This window comes from Ahaetulla prasina, chromosome 1, assembly GCF_028640845.1.
Source record: "Ahaetulla prasina isolate Xishuangbanna chromosome 1, ASM2864084v1, whole genome shotgun sequence".
In the NCBI taxonomy this organism is placed as follows: Eukaryota; Metazoa; Chordata; class Lepidosauria; order Squamata; family Colubridae; genus Ahaetulla; species Ahaetulla prasina.
This window is the reverse complement of record NC_080539.1, coordinates 141,892,897-141,908,957: the sequence shown is the minus strand read 5'-3', so window position 1 is coordinate 141,908,957 and position 16,061 is coordinate 141,892,897. Positions and strand designations below refer to the sequence as shown.

General features: G+C 40.5%; 1 protein-coding gene across 1 annotated transcript in view; it reads left to right on the top strand.

Annotated features, from left to right (window-relative positions):
- TINAG (tubulointerstitial nephritis antigen) overlaps positions 1-15,786 on the top strand; it is a 39,274-nt gene extending 23,488 nt beyond the window's left edge. Inside the window, exons 10-11 of the mRNA XM_058176896.1 lie at positions 11,849-11,894; positions 14,807-15,786. Coding sequence (XP_058032879.1) covers positions 11,849-11,894; positions 14,807-14,923 — 163 coding nt within the window. The 3' untranslated portion in view covers positions 14,924-15,786. The remainder of the gene's footprint in view (positions 1-11,848; positions 11,895-14,806) is intronic.
- Positions 15,787-16,061: the final 275 nt, after the last annotated feature.

Below are 16,061 nucleotides of genomic sequence, written 5' to 3'. Positions count from 1 at the left end.
CTGCAGTGGTTCACTTAACAACGGTGGCAGGAAATGTTGTTAAATGGGGTAAAGCCCACTTAACAATGGTCTCACTTAGCAACAGAAATTTTGATCGTAAGTCAAGGACTACCAGTAAATAACAGGCAGACAATGGATTTTGCATAGGAACATGGAACATTTCCTTCTCTTGATGCTTGAAGGTTAGGATTAAGCAGAGAGAAGCTTTCTTAACAGGCTAAAGTTGACCACAACTATAGAATAGTGACAGTGATTTATATAACGGGATAAATGCTGTACAACTGGATTTCAGCCAATGCAACACGTCTTTTCTCACTTTCCATTGCAATCCAGCTGTCAAATTTCATCTATACAATGCCAACCCATAATAGGATGGGTAGATTTTTATATGTGAAGCTACGGTTTGCAGATTGTGAAAAGTAACTCATGAGACGCATGGCACAAAGCAAACAGATGCTGCATGTTAAGTTTTACCACTTAAATAAGGACTAAGATGAGGAACACTTTATCAAGAATTGTGCTGCTTGCATGCTGAGACAGCTACTAGTTGATAATCTGTGCTCTATACTTCCTTCTAATACCATTTCAATTAGACCAAATTGGCCACGGCTATTATTGGTTTTCATTCAACAAGCATTGGTGCTTGTATAGTTGGTCCTTCTTCTCTTACCCAAAGGCAATTGGGTTGCCATATGTAATAGCTGATGCCAGTTTCATGCAAGACATTTTTGCTCATTTTACTTATCCCTATGAATCAATTGCTGATAATGCCCAATAATTTGTGAATTTATATTTTCCCCCAGTCTTGTGGCATTAACCATATCCATCCAGCTTCTCCTTACTCAACAGTAATAAGGTAAAGAGAGCAGTTTCACTGACTCAGCAGGCTGCACATTTTTAAGGCCACTGTACCTCAGATAGCCGGTTATGAATCCCTTTATGTGAAGTGGGGGTGTAGGATGCAGGTGGGCTTGTTGGTCACGTACCTGGCTCCTTGCTGCGTGACAACAGCCCTGTCTGAGCTGCTTGAGGTGATAGCCGGGATGGCAGTTGATACCCCAAGGCTTATGGTCATGGGGGACTTCAACTTGCCATCGGCCGGCATGTCATCAACGGCAGCTCAGGAGTTCATGGCCTCCATGACGGCCATGGACCTGACCCAACTAGTTGACGGCCCCACTCATGTTGGGGGAAGCACACTGGATCTGATTTTTGTCTCTGGACAGTGGCTGAATGATCTGGAACTAGGAGAACTAGTCATTGAACCTTTGTCATGGTCAGATCATTCTCTCCTTCGTCTTTCGGATAGCCACTCAACACCGCAGGGAGACGGGGCCGATGCATTGGTTCCGTCCCAGGCGACTGATGGACCCAGAGAGGTTCCTGACAGAGCTTGGGCCACTCCCTGGTGATCTGGCCCACGGCTCGGCTGAGGAGCTTGTCGCGGCCTGGGAACGGGCCACGGCGGGCGCTTTGGACCGTGTCGTGCCTTTGCGGCTCTGACCCGATGTAGGTCTCAACCGGCTCCCTGGTTCTCCGAGGAGCTGAGGGAGATGAAATGCCGGAAAAGACGCCTAGAGAGTGTCTGGAGGGCCAGCCGTTCTGAAGCTGACCGATCACTAGTTAGGTCTCATATTCAGACCTACCTAGTGGCTCTGAGGGAGGCCAAGCGGGTCTATGTCTCTACCCTCATTGCATTGGCAGATACCTGTCCAGCCTCCCTGTTTAGGGTGACTCGCTCTCTCCTTCATCAGGAAGTGCGCGATGATCCCTTACAGGGTTGTGCCGAGGACTTTAGTAAGTATCTGTACGATAAAATCGCTAAGCTCCGGGACGGTTTGGACCAAAATTGGGTAGTCTCAGGTGACGTGACGGAGGCGAGTCTTATTGAGTCCATTTGGGAGGAGTTTGATCCTGTGGCTCCCGAGGACATGGACATGTTGCTGGGGCGGCTGAATGCCACCACATGTTTATTGGACCAGTGTCCCTCCTGGTTGGTACTGGCCACTCGGGAGGTTACACGAGGCTGGCTCCAGGGAATTGTTAACGCTTCTTTGAGGGACAGGGTTGTTCCCACCGCCTTGAAAGAGGCAGTGGTGAGGCCCCTCCTCAAGAAGCCATCCCTGGACCCAGCTGTTTTAGGAAATTACCGTCCAGTCTCCAACCTTCACTTTGTGGCGAAGGTTGTTGAGAGTGTGGTGGCATATCAGTTACCCCAGTACCTGGATGAATCTGTCTATCTAGACCCGTTCCAGTCCGGTTTCCGGCCCGGGTATAGCACGGAGACGGCTTTGGTCGCATTGGTGGATGACCTCTGGAGGGCTCGGGACAGGGGTTATTCCTCTGCCCTGGTCCTGTTAGATCTCTCGGCGGCTTTTGATACCATCGACCATGGTATCCTGCTGTGCCGGCTGGGGAGCTTGGGAGTGGGAGGCACCTTTTTGCGGTGGTTCTCCTCCTATATCTCTGACTGGTTGCAGACGGTGTTGACAGGGGAGCAGAGATCGACTTCAAGGCGCCTCCTGTGTGGGGTGCCACAGGGGTCGGTTCTCTTGCCTCTCCTGTTCAACATCTACATGAAGCCGCTGGGTGAGGTCATCAGTGGTTTTGGGATGAGTTATCAACTGTACGCTGATGACACCCAGCTGTACATTTCCACCCCGGACCACTCCAATGAAGCTGTCGAAGTGCTGTCTCGGTGTCTGGAGGCCGTGCGGGTCTGGATGGGGAGAAACAGGCTCAAGCTCAACCCCTCCAAGACTGAGTGGCTGTGGATGCTGGCATCCCGGTACAGTCAGCTACAACCGCGGCTGACTGTTGTGGGCGAATCATTGGCCCCAATGGAGAGGGTGCGCAATCTGGGCGTTCTCCTGGATGGACGGTTGTCTTTTGAAGAGCATTTGGCGACCGTCTCCAGGAGAGCTTTCTACCAGGTACGCCTGGTTCGCCAGTTGCGCCCCTTTCTAGACCGGGATTCCCTATGCACGGTCACTCATGCCCTCATCACCTCTCGCCTAGACTACTGCAATGCTCTCTACATGGGGCTCCCCTTGAAGAGCACCCGGAGGCTCCAGTTGGTCCAGAATGCAGCTGCGCGGGTGATAGAGGGAGCCACTCGTGGCTCCCATATAACACCTCTCCTGCGCAAGCTGCACTGGCTACCTGTGGTCTTCCGGGTGCACTTCAAGGTGTTGGTTATCACCTTTAAAGCGCTCCATGGCATAGGACTCGGATATCTATGGGACCGCCTTCTGTTACCATATGCCTCCCACCGACCAGTGCGCTCCCATAGAGAGGGTCTCCTCAGGGTGCCGTCAGCCAAACAATGCCGGCTGGCGACCCCCAGGGGGAGAGCCTTCTCTGTGGGGGCACCTACCCTCTGGAATGAGCTCCCTCCCGGACTCCGTCAACTTCCTGACCTCCGGGCCTTTCGCCGCGAGCTGAAGACTTATCTATTCTTCCGAGCAGGACTGGCATAATATGGGTTTTAAATTGGATTTTAAATGGGGGTTTTATATCATGTCTTTTATAGTTTTAATTTGGCCAAGGTTGAATAAGTTTTTTAAATGGGTTTTATTGTATATTAAATTGTATTTTTATCTGGCTGTTAACCGCCCTGAGTCCTTCGGGAGAAGGGCGGTATAAAAATTAAAATATTATTATTATTATTATTATTATTATTATTATTATTATTATTATTATTATTATTATTATTATTATTATTATTATTATTATTATTATTATTATTATTATTATGGGAGATCTTGGTAAAGAAAATACTTCAGATTTTAATATCCTTCTCCTCCACACAGCTTCAAAAGCAACTCCTCTCAAGTGACTTCTTTCTCAAGACATACATATTAAGCTCCCTTGTCTCTCTCTTGAAGAGGAGGTAGAGAATCTAGATTAGAGGACATCATCTAAGCACCAAATGAATCATGTTGATTCCACACAGAGACACAGACTTAAAACATGACTTTTAAAGCTAGGGACTAGGAGTTACGTTACTATCTGGCTGGTGATAAAACAGCCAATATATAAGAATAGAATAGAAGACTTTATGAAATGATTAATCTTACAAGCTTATCAATAAAATTAAAAAATGGAATGCATAAGGGTGTTCTTTATATTATCTCTCAGAATATTTAAGAGGTTTGCCTGCAAACCCTCTATGATAGTGCTTTAACCAGAAATGGCAAGCACTTGAGAAATGTCCTATTTCAATGGAATGCTGGACTTCTGGGTTGTGACTGCATGAGTAGGAAGAGTCAGAAGCCTTGAGATGAACTTCATCCTGGAGATGACAAACCAAAATGTTCAAAGCCCCACTAGACTAGTCCCTGTGATTTTCTTGGCAGGATTTTGGAAGTGGTTTGCCTTGTCTCACTCATAGGGCTGAGAGAGAATGACCAACCCAAGGTCACCAAACTGGCTTTGTGCCCATGGTGGGACTAGAACTCCCAGTCTCCCAGTTTCTAGCCTGGCGTTTTGACTATTATACCAAACAGCCCAGCATAAGAAAAATGATTTAGTTTTACCTCTCACAGAGCTATTTATGCTGGAGTGCTGCGCAGCATAAATAAAATAATTACTTTTCGAAGTGAGGCAACACTACTATCCCTCAGAAGCAGAGCTAAATTATCTCTTAAACTTAATCTTTATTCAGAGTAATATTCACAGCATAATACAATGACACTAATTTTGATAAGAGTATATTTATTGATGGATTTAATTTGGGAATTTATAAGCCCACCAAACTCAAACAATGTGACTGAGCGATGCACAACAAAAATAAATATTAATAAACTAAAAATAAAATTGCACAACATTAAAAACACAGTATATTTTTTAAAATAGAAAATAGAAAACCAAACAATTAAAATAGCTACAGTAAAAGGGGTCTCCACTCAAATACCAGGTCTAAACTCTTTCCTAAAGGCAGCAGGGTGGACTTTTCTGTGTATCTGAGGAAGGTTGGGAGAAGATAGTTCTGGAGAACAGATAGGTTACTAGAAGAGGTAAGAAGGGCCACTTTGGTCTAGAGGTAAAGGCACCAAGTTAGAAACCAGGAATTCTAGTCCAGCCTTAGCCATGAAAGTCAGCTGAGTGACTTTGGGACAGTCTCTCTTAATCAGACCATCCCACCTCACAGGGTTGCTGTGGGGAAAATAGGAGGTTGTTAGTTACATTTGCTGTCTTGAATTATAAAGACGTGATATAAATATATACATAGGTAAAAGATAAATGAGATGACATTCCTTACATTATAATGTCTTCAAAAACACGAATTACTTCTGTAAGGTATTTCAAGTATTTTTCTAATGAAATGGTTTGGAGTTCAAGAACTAAAAATACTTCTGTTACAGTGGTGGGTTGCCCCCGGTTTGGACTGGTTCTATAGAACAGGGGTCTCCAACCTTGGCAACTTTAAGCCTGGAGGACTTCAACTCCCAGAATTCCCCAGCCAGCTTTGCTGTCCTCCAGGCTTAAAGTTGCCAAGGTTGGAGACCCTGCTATAGAACCAGTACTAAAACCGGCAGGAGGCTCCGCCCACCAACCCTGATGTCATCATAGGCGATCTGCGCATGTGCAGAAGCTTCTGTGCATGCGCAGTTGCTCAGCGCCTGCTCAATCCCATTGCAAACCAGTAGTAAAGGTAAGTAGAAACCACCCCTGTTCTCTTCCCTGTAAAGTTATTATTTACTTGCTTAGTGTCTGTGTATGTGTGTGTGAGAGGTGGGAGGAGAGGGAGGGAGGGAGGGAGAGGGAAGGGGAGGGAGATTGTAGAACCAAAGAAGAAAATTAGCTCAGAAACATTTTTGCCATGCTTTCAATAAGCATTTTCCGTTTTTTTCCATTCCACTCATAGCTTTCTTCTGAGCACTCAAGAAAAGATATGGATTAATTTGAAATTTTCTCTAATCTAGCTTCAACATCGGACTTTGAGCACTTTATTTTAGGGTTTAATTCTGTGCTAAATGTGGAACATTCTAACTTGTATCAATTTAATCAGCAATATTTTTTTTATCCCCTTGGTTCATTTTATATGTTCTGTTTTATTTTACATTGCGCTTGGGAGCGACTCTTTCAGGAGATGAGTTTGGCTTTTGAAAATGAAATCAAATTTTCATCCAGACCTCCTCCTTCTTGTTCTCGCCCTTGTGCAAGTGAGAGGGTGATCTGCTGTGCATGATCTTTTCTGAGGGATGAAACTATAATTGTTGCTCAAGAATTCTCAGGCTACAGCCAGTTGTATGTGTTTTTCAACTGTGCAGTGAGGTGGTAGCGATGGATTACTTATCTTCTTGACCAGCAGAAAATGTAGATAAAGTGGAAAGAATGTGTGGGGATAGAAACGCATTGGTTGTTCTTGTGTAAAAGAAAAATAAAGATAAGCGTGATTTAGAAAACACTGTGGTGATATGAACTCCTGAGCTACTTAAGGCCATGTCAGAGTATATTCATCAACTGGAATAGGACTTGGTAACAAGGTCAGCCAATGTATAGGCATAGCAACTAAGTCAGCCAATGAGGACTGTTTGGGAGCTGAGACAGACTGGAGCCAGGGTGTGTCTTAGTCTGCAGCTTCTGAGTCTGTGCAGAGAAACTGAAACTAGTCTGCTCTGCTGAAATGAAACTAACTGTTCTCTCATGCCTTATGTTTTGCTTGTAACTGCTACTACATTGAAGAAGAATCTATATTGGTATTGTACATTTATCTTCATGTATTATTATGTATATAAAGAAATTAATGAATCCTGCTGAATCAGTTTGCCTGTGTGTGCTTTCTGGATTTGATTTTTGCAAGAAACTCTGACAGGTCATCTATAAATTAGAGCCTATCATCTTTTATCTTTCTTGATGGAGAAAGAATGAGTTGGGTGAGTAGCTGTACAGAGTAGGCTGGAGTCAGAGGCAATACAGGTAGTCCTTGACTTAAAACTACAACTGAGCCCAAAATGTGTGTTGCTAAGACCATTATTAAGTGAATTTTGCTCCATTTTACATCCTTTCTTGCCACAGTTGTTAAGTGAATCACTGCAGTTGCTAAGTTAGTAACAACCTCGATGTCCCTTAGTTGTCAACCATCATTATGGTATGTTAACAATCCATTATGTACTCACATCACTTCCCCAAAATATGTTGCTTTCTGCTTGCTGATCATCTCTTCGTAGGAGTAGCCAGCTTTCAATTGGTTCAGGACTTTCTGATTTGTTCTTCTTGCAGCCCATGATACTCTGATTTACTATCCTGGTTTTTTTGAATACATTTTTATCAAGCATTTTAATTATAATTGTAAAAATTAATTCAAACTAAATTTAGAAAAAAATGGGAAAAAAAGAATAAAAGGTGAAGGAAAAAAAAGAAAAGAAAGAATATAATAAAGAAAACAAAAAATATATGAAGTGGCTTCTAACCTTAATCACACCAAGTATAAACAAATTTAATAACTCATCACCTGTTATAAGTTTAAACAGAGATCTCTTCAGTCCATATCCTATCCTTTATCTATAAGCAAAAGCATAAAATGATTCTGCCCCCAATCCTGGTGCCAGCAAAAAGTCCATAAAGGGTTGCCAGTACTTTGTAAAATCAAATAAGCCAAGTTTATACTCCTTCATTTTGTAGTCTTAATTTTCAATTCAATCAAATATTGTCATAGGATTTGATCCTTCTCAAATTCTTCTTTATCCCGTTGGATAGATTTCTTCAAGACTTTAACAAGCTTCTTTTGCAGAACCAATAAAAAACACTTTCCAGGTCATTCTCTTGGTTTAGCATTTGCATTTTCCTTTTTAATATCTAAAATTAAAATTATTCAGAGAGGTTCCCAGGGACTGCTCTACTTTGCAGTTCCTTGGTCTTTGTAGCAATCCTTGACTCCACTTCTGCATAGCCATCTTCAGTTTGTTATACATTCTCTGGCTGTTCTTTGATTAATCAGGCTACTTTAATATTTGTATTTTCTCTACAGGCTTCACTTGACTTAAAGTAATTCGTTTAGTGACCATTCAAAGTTACAAGGGCAATGAAAAACATGACTTATGACCATTTTTCATACTTACAACCATTGCAGCATCCCCATGTTCACGTAATCAAAATTTGATGCTTGGCAACTCATATTTATGATGATCGCAGTGTCCTGTGGTCATGTGATCACCTTTTGTAACCTTCTGACAAGCGAAGCCAATGGGGAAACCAGCTTCACTTAACAACCATGCTACTAATTTAACAACTTCAGTGATTCACTTAACAACCATGGCAAGAAACATCGTAAAATGGGATAAAATTTATTTAATAATTGTTTCGCTTAGCAACAGAAATGTTGGGCTCAGTCGTGGTCATAATTTGAGGACTACCTGTATTGCTGTCTCTAAAAACTGTTATTGCAGAAACCTCCTATTCTTTTATCTATTTAAATTTAAGGACAAATTCATAGACATTAGTGGCAAATTTCACATCAACTTCAGTTGGGGATGCCAAAATAATACTCTGAATTTCCTGAAGCTGATATTATAATTTATATGATACAGTGAAACATTAAGGTATTTACTTTTTAATACTTGAGTCTGTATTATTTTATTCTTTTTTTTTTATTATTTGCATTTATATCCCGCCCTTCTCCAAAGACTCAGGGCGGCTTACACTATGTCAAGCAATAGTCTTCATCCATTTGTATATTATATACAAAGTCAACTTATTGCTCCCAACAATCTGGGTCCTCATTTTACCTACCTTATAAAGGATGGAAGGCTGAGTCAACCTTGGGCCTGGTGGGACTAGAACCTGCAGTAATTGCAGGCAGCTGTGTTAATAACAGACTGTCTTAGCAGTCTGAGCCACCAGAGGCCCCCTCAGAATTCTTATTCTTAGGACTTGAGATTCTCCTAATGAATACAGGAAAAATGGAAGAAATACCATAATTGTTCTCTTTAATGATTTTCAGAAGAAAGAGAACTCTATGGATTATTAAAATATCGTTTACATTTTATACACATATTTAAAAGACGTTTTCGATGCATGTAAAGCTTATTCAGTCTTTCATTGTGGTGCTTTTTAAAATGCAAGAACATTTCATCTCTCATGTAAAGAGGGAATGTCAATTGCAAAGATAATCATGTCTGCCTTCTATAGTGGTTGCAATGCTAATAGATATTACCCATGTGGCAAAGTCTTTCGCACCCTGAAGCAGGGCAAAAATTTCACCTCATATCCTGTATTATACACAGATAAGGCAAACAAGTAATTAAAATACATGAGTACAAACACATACAATATTATAAAATTGGAGATAGTCTCTGTTCTGCCTGAGAAGAAGCAAAAATGGTCCTTCCTTGATTTAATTAATCTGAGTTACACAAAGAATTACCTAAGTTATTCTGTTATCTGAGGTGGGAACTTCCAGAGATACTTCTCTTCTTGTACAAAAACTACAATGATGATAATATTGAATAGCTCACAAAAGACTGCCTTTTCTGCTGTTTAAGACAGCCATTGCCTTGTTATCAGACACAAGCAACTACAACCACTCGTGAATAGTTATTTCTCATGCAAAGCTTTATTGTTAATCACCTATGTTACAAGAATCTCATTAAATCTCATTTACAGACCCCCTCACATCCTGGACATAAACTGTTTCAACTCCTACCCTCAGAACGATGCTATAGAGCACTGCCCAAGAGCCACTAGACATAAGAACAGTTTTTTCCCGAACGCCATCACTCTGCTAAACAAATCATTCCCTCAACACTGTCAAACTAGCTATTAAGTCTGCATTACTGTTAATCTTCTCATCATTCCTATCACCTATCTCCTCCCACTTATGACTGTGTGACTGTAACCTTGTTGCTGGTATCCTCACGATTTATATTGATATTGATTGTTTCCTGATTTCCTGATATTTGTACCCTATGACTATCATTAAGTGTTGTATCTTAGAATTCTTGATGAATGTGTCTTTTCTTTTATGTACAGTGAGAGTATATGCACCAAGAAAAATTCCTTGTGTGTCCAATCACACTTGGCCAATAAAAAATTCTATCCTATCCTATCCTATCCTATCCTATCCTATCCTATCCTATCCTATCCTATCCTATTAAATCTGACTATATTCCCTTGGGGATGGTCAGATTAGGCTTCAAGTATTTTGGGGGAGGTCCATTCGATGCTGCTTTCTGCAGTGCAAGGACTCTACACTCACCCCTTTTCTCCAATCCAGCTGAAGATTCCACCATGCTTATTCTTCCTTATAAATTGGGCAGTTTTTGGGTAAGAGCAACAACACGCCTTCTTTTGAAATAGCCCATCCTTTCCCCTCCTGGAAAGTTGTTCTAGCGGTTTGGAGATGCAGCCATTCTAGTGCACCATGAAGGAAGACCATACATGATCTGGAGACCATACATTCCTATCCCATCCTTTTGTGAAATTGTCTGTCTGACTATATATGTCTTGTCGTGTCTGAATGTTGAGAATGGAGTTAATGGCGCGGAAAAGGAAGCTGCCAAGAGCATGGCTTGTAGGACACTCTTTAAGCAGGAAGCTCACTTTTTTTTGTTCTGTTGGATATCGCACATCTCTATTCCTATTTTCAATTTCAATTTCCACTTAGAAATTGAATTGAAATTGAAATACTGTTGTAGGATTTGATCTTATATTTTGCATTCTCCTACGTGAGACATGACTATAGAAATGGAAATATATTTTTATTCAGTCACGCTCTTGGTGTACTGAGTTTAATATTGTTAGTGCTGACAAGGGTAATTACTAATTTTGTCTCAGAGTAACTGATTTGGAAGGGACCTTGGAGGTCTTCTAGTCCAAACTCCTGCTTGAGCAGGAGTCCCTAGACCATTCCAGACAAGTGGCTTTCTTAAAAGCTTCCAGTGATGGAGCACCCACAACTTCTGAAGGCAAGCCATTCCACTGATTAATTGTTCTAACTCTAAAATTCTCCTTAGTTCTGGGTTGCTTCTCTCCTTGATTAGTTTCCATCCATTGTTTCTTGTCTTGCCTTCTATGACAAAACAAGAAGGCTTGGCATCTTTGAAAAATAAGTTGACCTCCTCTTCTTTGTGTCAGCTCCTTAGATATTGGAACACTGCTATCATACCATCCCAGTCCTTCTTTGCACTAGACTAGACAAACCCAGTAGGACATCCTGTCGGCACGTCCTCTGTTCTGCCTCTGAAATTAGTCCTTGGAGCAGATGTCTGTGTTAAAAAATAGTATTCTTATGATCTGGTCTGTGTCTTTTTTTTAATAATAAGATAAAATATTAGCTATTAGGTTTTGTAATAGATTAGCTTCAGGAAAAAGCAATGTACTCTGTGATTTATTTTATTGCTGTGCTTTATTGTTGGTAATTCAAACTGGGTAGATGCAGTTGTGGGGTTGACTGAGAATACAAATAAGGCCAAGGTTATGCATTCTGATTTATGTACAGACAGAGCAATATGAAATAAGCCATTGCAAACCACGGCTGCACTCACACGGAGCAAAAATCTTTCAGCCTAATAGATAAAATGAAATTATTTGTGCTGCCCACATATTGCTTGGCTGCAACACAAAGTCACCTATTTCTCAAAGAAGTGCAGTTCAAAGTGTTACTTGCCCATAAACCAAACACCTTGAAATAAATGCTTTATAACAGATGCTGTTCAATAATGGGTACATTCTAAAATGTAAAGCAAGTAATGAAAAAAAGAGGTTTGTTGGGTGCTGACAGAATGATGGCAACATATTCACTCTTGGGAACATAATAATAAAAAAAAGATTCGAATTGTATGATTAAAGATGCCCTCAAGATGTAAAAAAAAAAGCATATTACTAATGCTTTCTCTTTGAATAGGTGGGGCATGCTAGAAGATGCTGAGGGCCAATGGCAAAAATATTGGGTAAGTGCTTAGGAACAAAGCTCTAATCCAAATAAAGCTTTTTGTGCTTGTTTGTTTTTGAAATCATTAGAAAAAGTAGTCGTAATTAACAAGCACACTCAATTTTCAACAAAACATATACCCACCCCATAATCAAGGAGTGGACCAAAGGTGGTATTCAATCAGTTCACACCAATTTGCCTGAACCATTGGCAGAAATTTGGCCAAGGTTGCCGAACCAGTAGGATGGCCAGCTGGCCATGCCCCCGAACCAGTCCTACCTTTTCCTATGGGTGTGGGTAGGTGAGGGGGTCATGTGATTGAGTAGGCATTGGTGTGAGTGACATCAAGTTGGCCACACCCACTCAGTCACATGCCCTCCCCACCTAGCCACACCCACCAAATCGGTAACGAATATTTTTGAAACCCAATGGAACAACTTGCCTCCAGAAGTTGTGAATGCTCTAACACTGGAAATTTTTAAGAAGAGATTGGATAACCATTTGTCTGAAATGGTATAGAGTTTCCTGCCTGAGGGAGAGGGTTGGAGTAGAAGACCTCCAAGGCCCCATCCAACTCTGTCATTCTATAGATACACAAAACTACTTTGTAGTGAAGACAGAGTCATGTAAATCGCTGTTTGTATTTTATTTATTTGCAGTATATTTGTAATTTGAGCCTTATAGCGTATTGCCTTAAGTTCTCATCACCATCAAAACAGGGAATATTTTGTTAAGTTTGCAGTACATACCAAATTTGGGGACAAAAATGCCATGTTAGTTTTTCTTTCTCACTAGATAATAGTAATAATTGTTCAATTGCAGTTCAACGAAATAGGTGAAAGGTCCACAGAATGTATTCTACATCCCATCCCACTATATAGCTCAAAGTACCTATCACACACAGCTCCACATTTTTAATTATCTAAATCAGCTATGTAATACGGATGGAGAGAATCTATTTAAGCTTCCCCTTAAGTCATTTTGTGGACAAACTATTCCTTGAACACTAACCCAGCAGGAAAGTTTGAGGGTCAAAAAAGCAGCAAGAAGTTTGATTTTGAACTTTCAAAGCAAGCAAGCAAACAAACAAATAAATACAGAATTAAAGGCTAAATGCTCACTTTGTATGTGTGTCCCAATTCATGGTCTTTCTTGATGGATTTTAACCAAGAGGGACACATTACTGACATTCTTAAAACAGGTTTTCCCCTCAGAGCATCCATTTTGTTAATCCCTTTTTAGTTCAGTTCCCGCAACTAAAGTCACTTGTAATAGAACTAGACTACCAGGGGGTAGAATCCTTATTAGCCTAAATGACATTTCCCCCCCTGCACTAATTTTCCCAAGTGAGCCGCACTACCTTATTCTTAATAGCTCTGTTTGGATAAAATCTAAGTATCAAGGTCAATAACCACCAGGCTCTTTATTCTAAGGAGTGAAAGCAGATTACATATTCTGAAAAACAGTACATGCGTCAACCCTAATCCCTGTTATTGCCTTACTTGGTTGCTGATAAGGTTTTTGAACATTTTTAAAGTTATTTATTATTCTTATGCCTGAACACAAAGCGGGGGTGGGGGGAGGGGAACAAGCACAAAAGATAAAATGATCAGGTGACTCTTAAGCTTTAAAAAAATATGTCATGAACGGATCACAGTTTTTCCCAACAACAGCTAACCTCTTCAGGGAAATTCGCTTTAGGGATATAATTTTAGAAGTCTCTGATTAGATTTTGTCATTTAATCAACCCCAAGGTTCTTGGAAACTTTGATGTCTCTGCTGTCATGCTGGCTGGGGAATTCTGGGAGTTGAAATCTACAGGTCTTAAAATTGCCAAGTTTGGAGACCCCTGTTTAAAGCAGTGTTTTTCAAACTTGGCATCTTTAAGATGCGTGCTCTTCAACTCCCAGAATCCCCCAGACAGCAAACAGTTGCCTAGTTTGAAAAACATTGCTATAGAGCAGGGGTCTCCAACCTTGGTCCCTTTAACACTTGTGGACTTCAACTCCCAGAGTCCCTCAGCCAGCAAAGCTGACGGACTCTGGGAGTTGAAGTCCACAAGTCTTAAAGGGACCAAAGTTGGAGACCCCTGCTATAGAGCTATCTTGCAGCATTTCCTTTTGCACCATTTTATCTCTAAAAGAAACGGGGTAACATTGGGACATGTAGTGGCCACCCCAAATCAGCACATATATAGTCTATGAAAGTAACCCCTTGGGAGAAGGATGTATCTTTAATAGAATAGAATAGAATTTTTTTTTTTATTGGCCAAGTGTGATTGGACACACAAGGAATTTGTCTTGGTGCATGTGCTCTCAGTGTACATAAAAGAAAAGATACGGTCATCAAAGTACAACATTTACAACACAAATGATGGTCAATATATCAATATAAATCATAAGGATTGCCAGCAACAAGTTATAGTCATACAGTCATAAGTGGAAAGAGATTGGCGATGGGAACTATGAAACGATTAATAGTAGTGCAGATTCAGTAAATAGTCTGACAGTGTTGAGGGAATTATTTGTTTAGCAGAGTGATAGTCTCATAAGGTCTGGAGCAGGGGTCTCCAACCCCTGGTCTGGAGAGTGTCATAAGAAGAAGTCTATCTTTATTAAGTTCTCAGTTGAGAAGGGAAAGTTTAAATTGTCTCTAAACACCCCCCCCCATTTACTGCAATACAGATGAAGATAATCTACTTGGCATTATAAAAAAGGCCCATTAATTGCTAATTATTCATCAGCCTGAGAAATAGTTATGAAAAGTTTACAAGTAACTCTTTAAAAGAAATATTTGGAAGTGCCAATCTAACAATTGGATGAGGACAGGACAGTGGATACCACAGCTCCTCTTTTGCTTTCTTTTTCTTCTCATTTATCATAATTTGATTGTGTTTGCTATAATAAAATATGTTCTTTTCTCCACCCCTAGGTTGCGGCAAATTCCTGGGGAATTTCCTGGGGAGAAAGCGGTTATTTCAGGATTTTACGAGGACAAAATGAATGCGATATTGAAAAACTGATCATAGCTACCAAATGTCACCTTTAAGAGATATTCATTATGACCGCAATTTTGTTCTACATATTTTTTGTACAAATGGAATATATAACCTCTAACCTCAATATGGGCATACTTATATTTTTTATTTTCTCTTCGCTAAATATGCTACATTTCTATGTCAGATGTAAGACTGTCAGTGAACACTTAAATGTCAGTCCAGCACAATGAAAGACTCTTATTACCTGTCTTAACTTCACTTTTACTGGTATTTAGATCAGTGGTCACCAACCAGTGGTCCATGAGAAAATTTTGGTGGTCCGCAGAAAAATTATTTGCATTTTTTATATTGCACTAAATACTATTTATCTTTTTAAAAAATTCGTATTAGTGGTCCTCGGGATTTAAAATTATGAATTTAATGGTCCCTGAGGTCCGAAAGGTTGGTGACCCCTGATTTAGATGATCATATTCATTATTGGAACAGTCCAAATGCAGTAAACATGGAATGAGAACAATTGGGTTGATGTCTTTCTTTTCTTCTGAATTGTGATCAATATTAGTCTTGTGAGATTGTGTATTTTTAACCACCAGAGTCCCTGAGAAAAATGCATCTTAAAAAAAACAGAACTGGCTTGCTTCAAAAAGAGCAGATGAATATCATTATTTAATTATATTTATAATCACATGCCTTTGTATCCTTTCTTTGCTTGAACGTATTTTTTGCATGACTATGTCTTTCAAAGGAGTTAAGAGAGACCTATTGATAGCTAAGAATAATCATGGCTGGCTGTTTCATTCCTGCCTCTGAAAACTAATTTGCTGGATTATAGCAGTGCAGGAATACTTTCATGCCTTTCTTCTCCCCCCACCCCACCCCTCAGAAGTATTTTTATTAACTGTATAAAACAGGGGTGGACAACTATGCTCCCTTTATGATCTACAGACTTCAACTCCCAGAATTCCTGAGCTGTATCAAGATTTCTGGGAGTTGAAGTCCATAGATCGTGAAGGGCCTATACAAGTAGCCCTCAATTTACAACCTCAATTGAGCCCAGAATTTTGTGAAGTGGGTTTTATCCCATTTTTACAACTTTTCTTCTCACATTTGTGAAGTGAATCGCTGCTGCTGTTAAATTAGCAACATTCTTTTTAAGTGGGAATCACATGTCCCTGGGACTCTGCGACT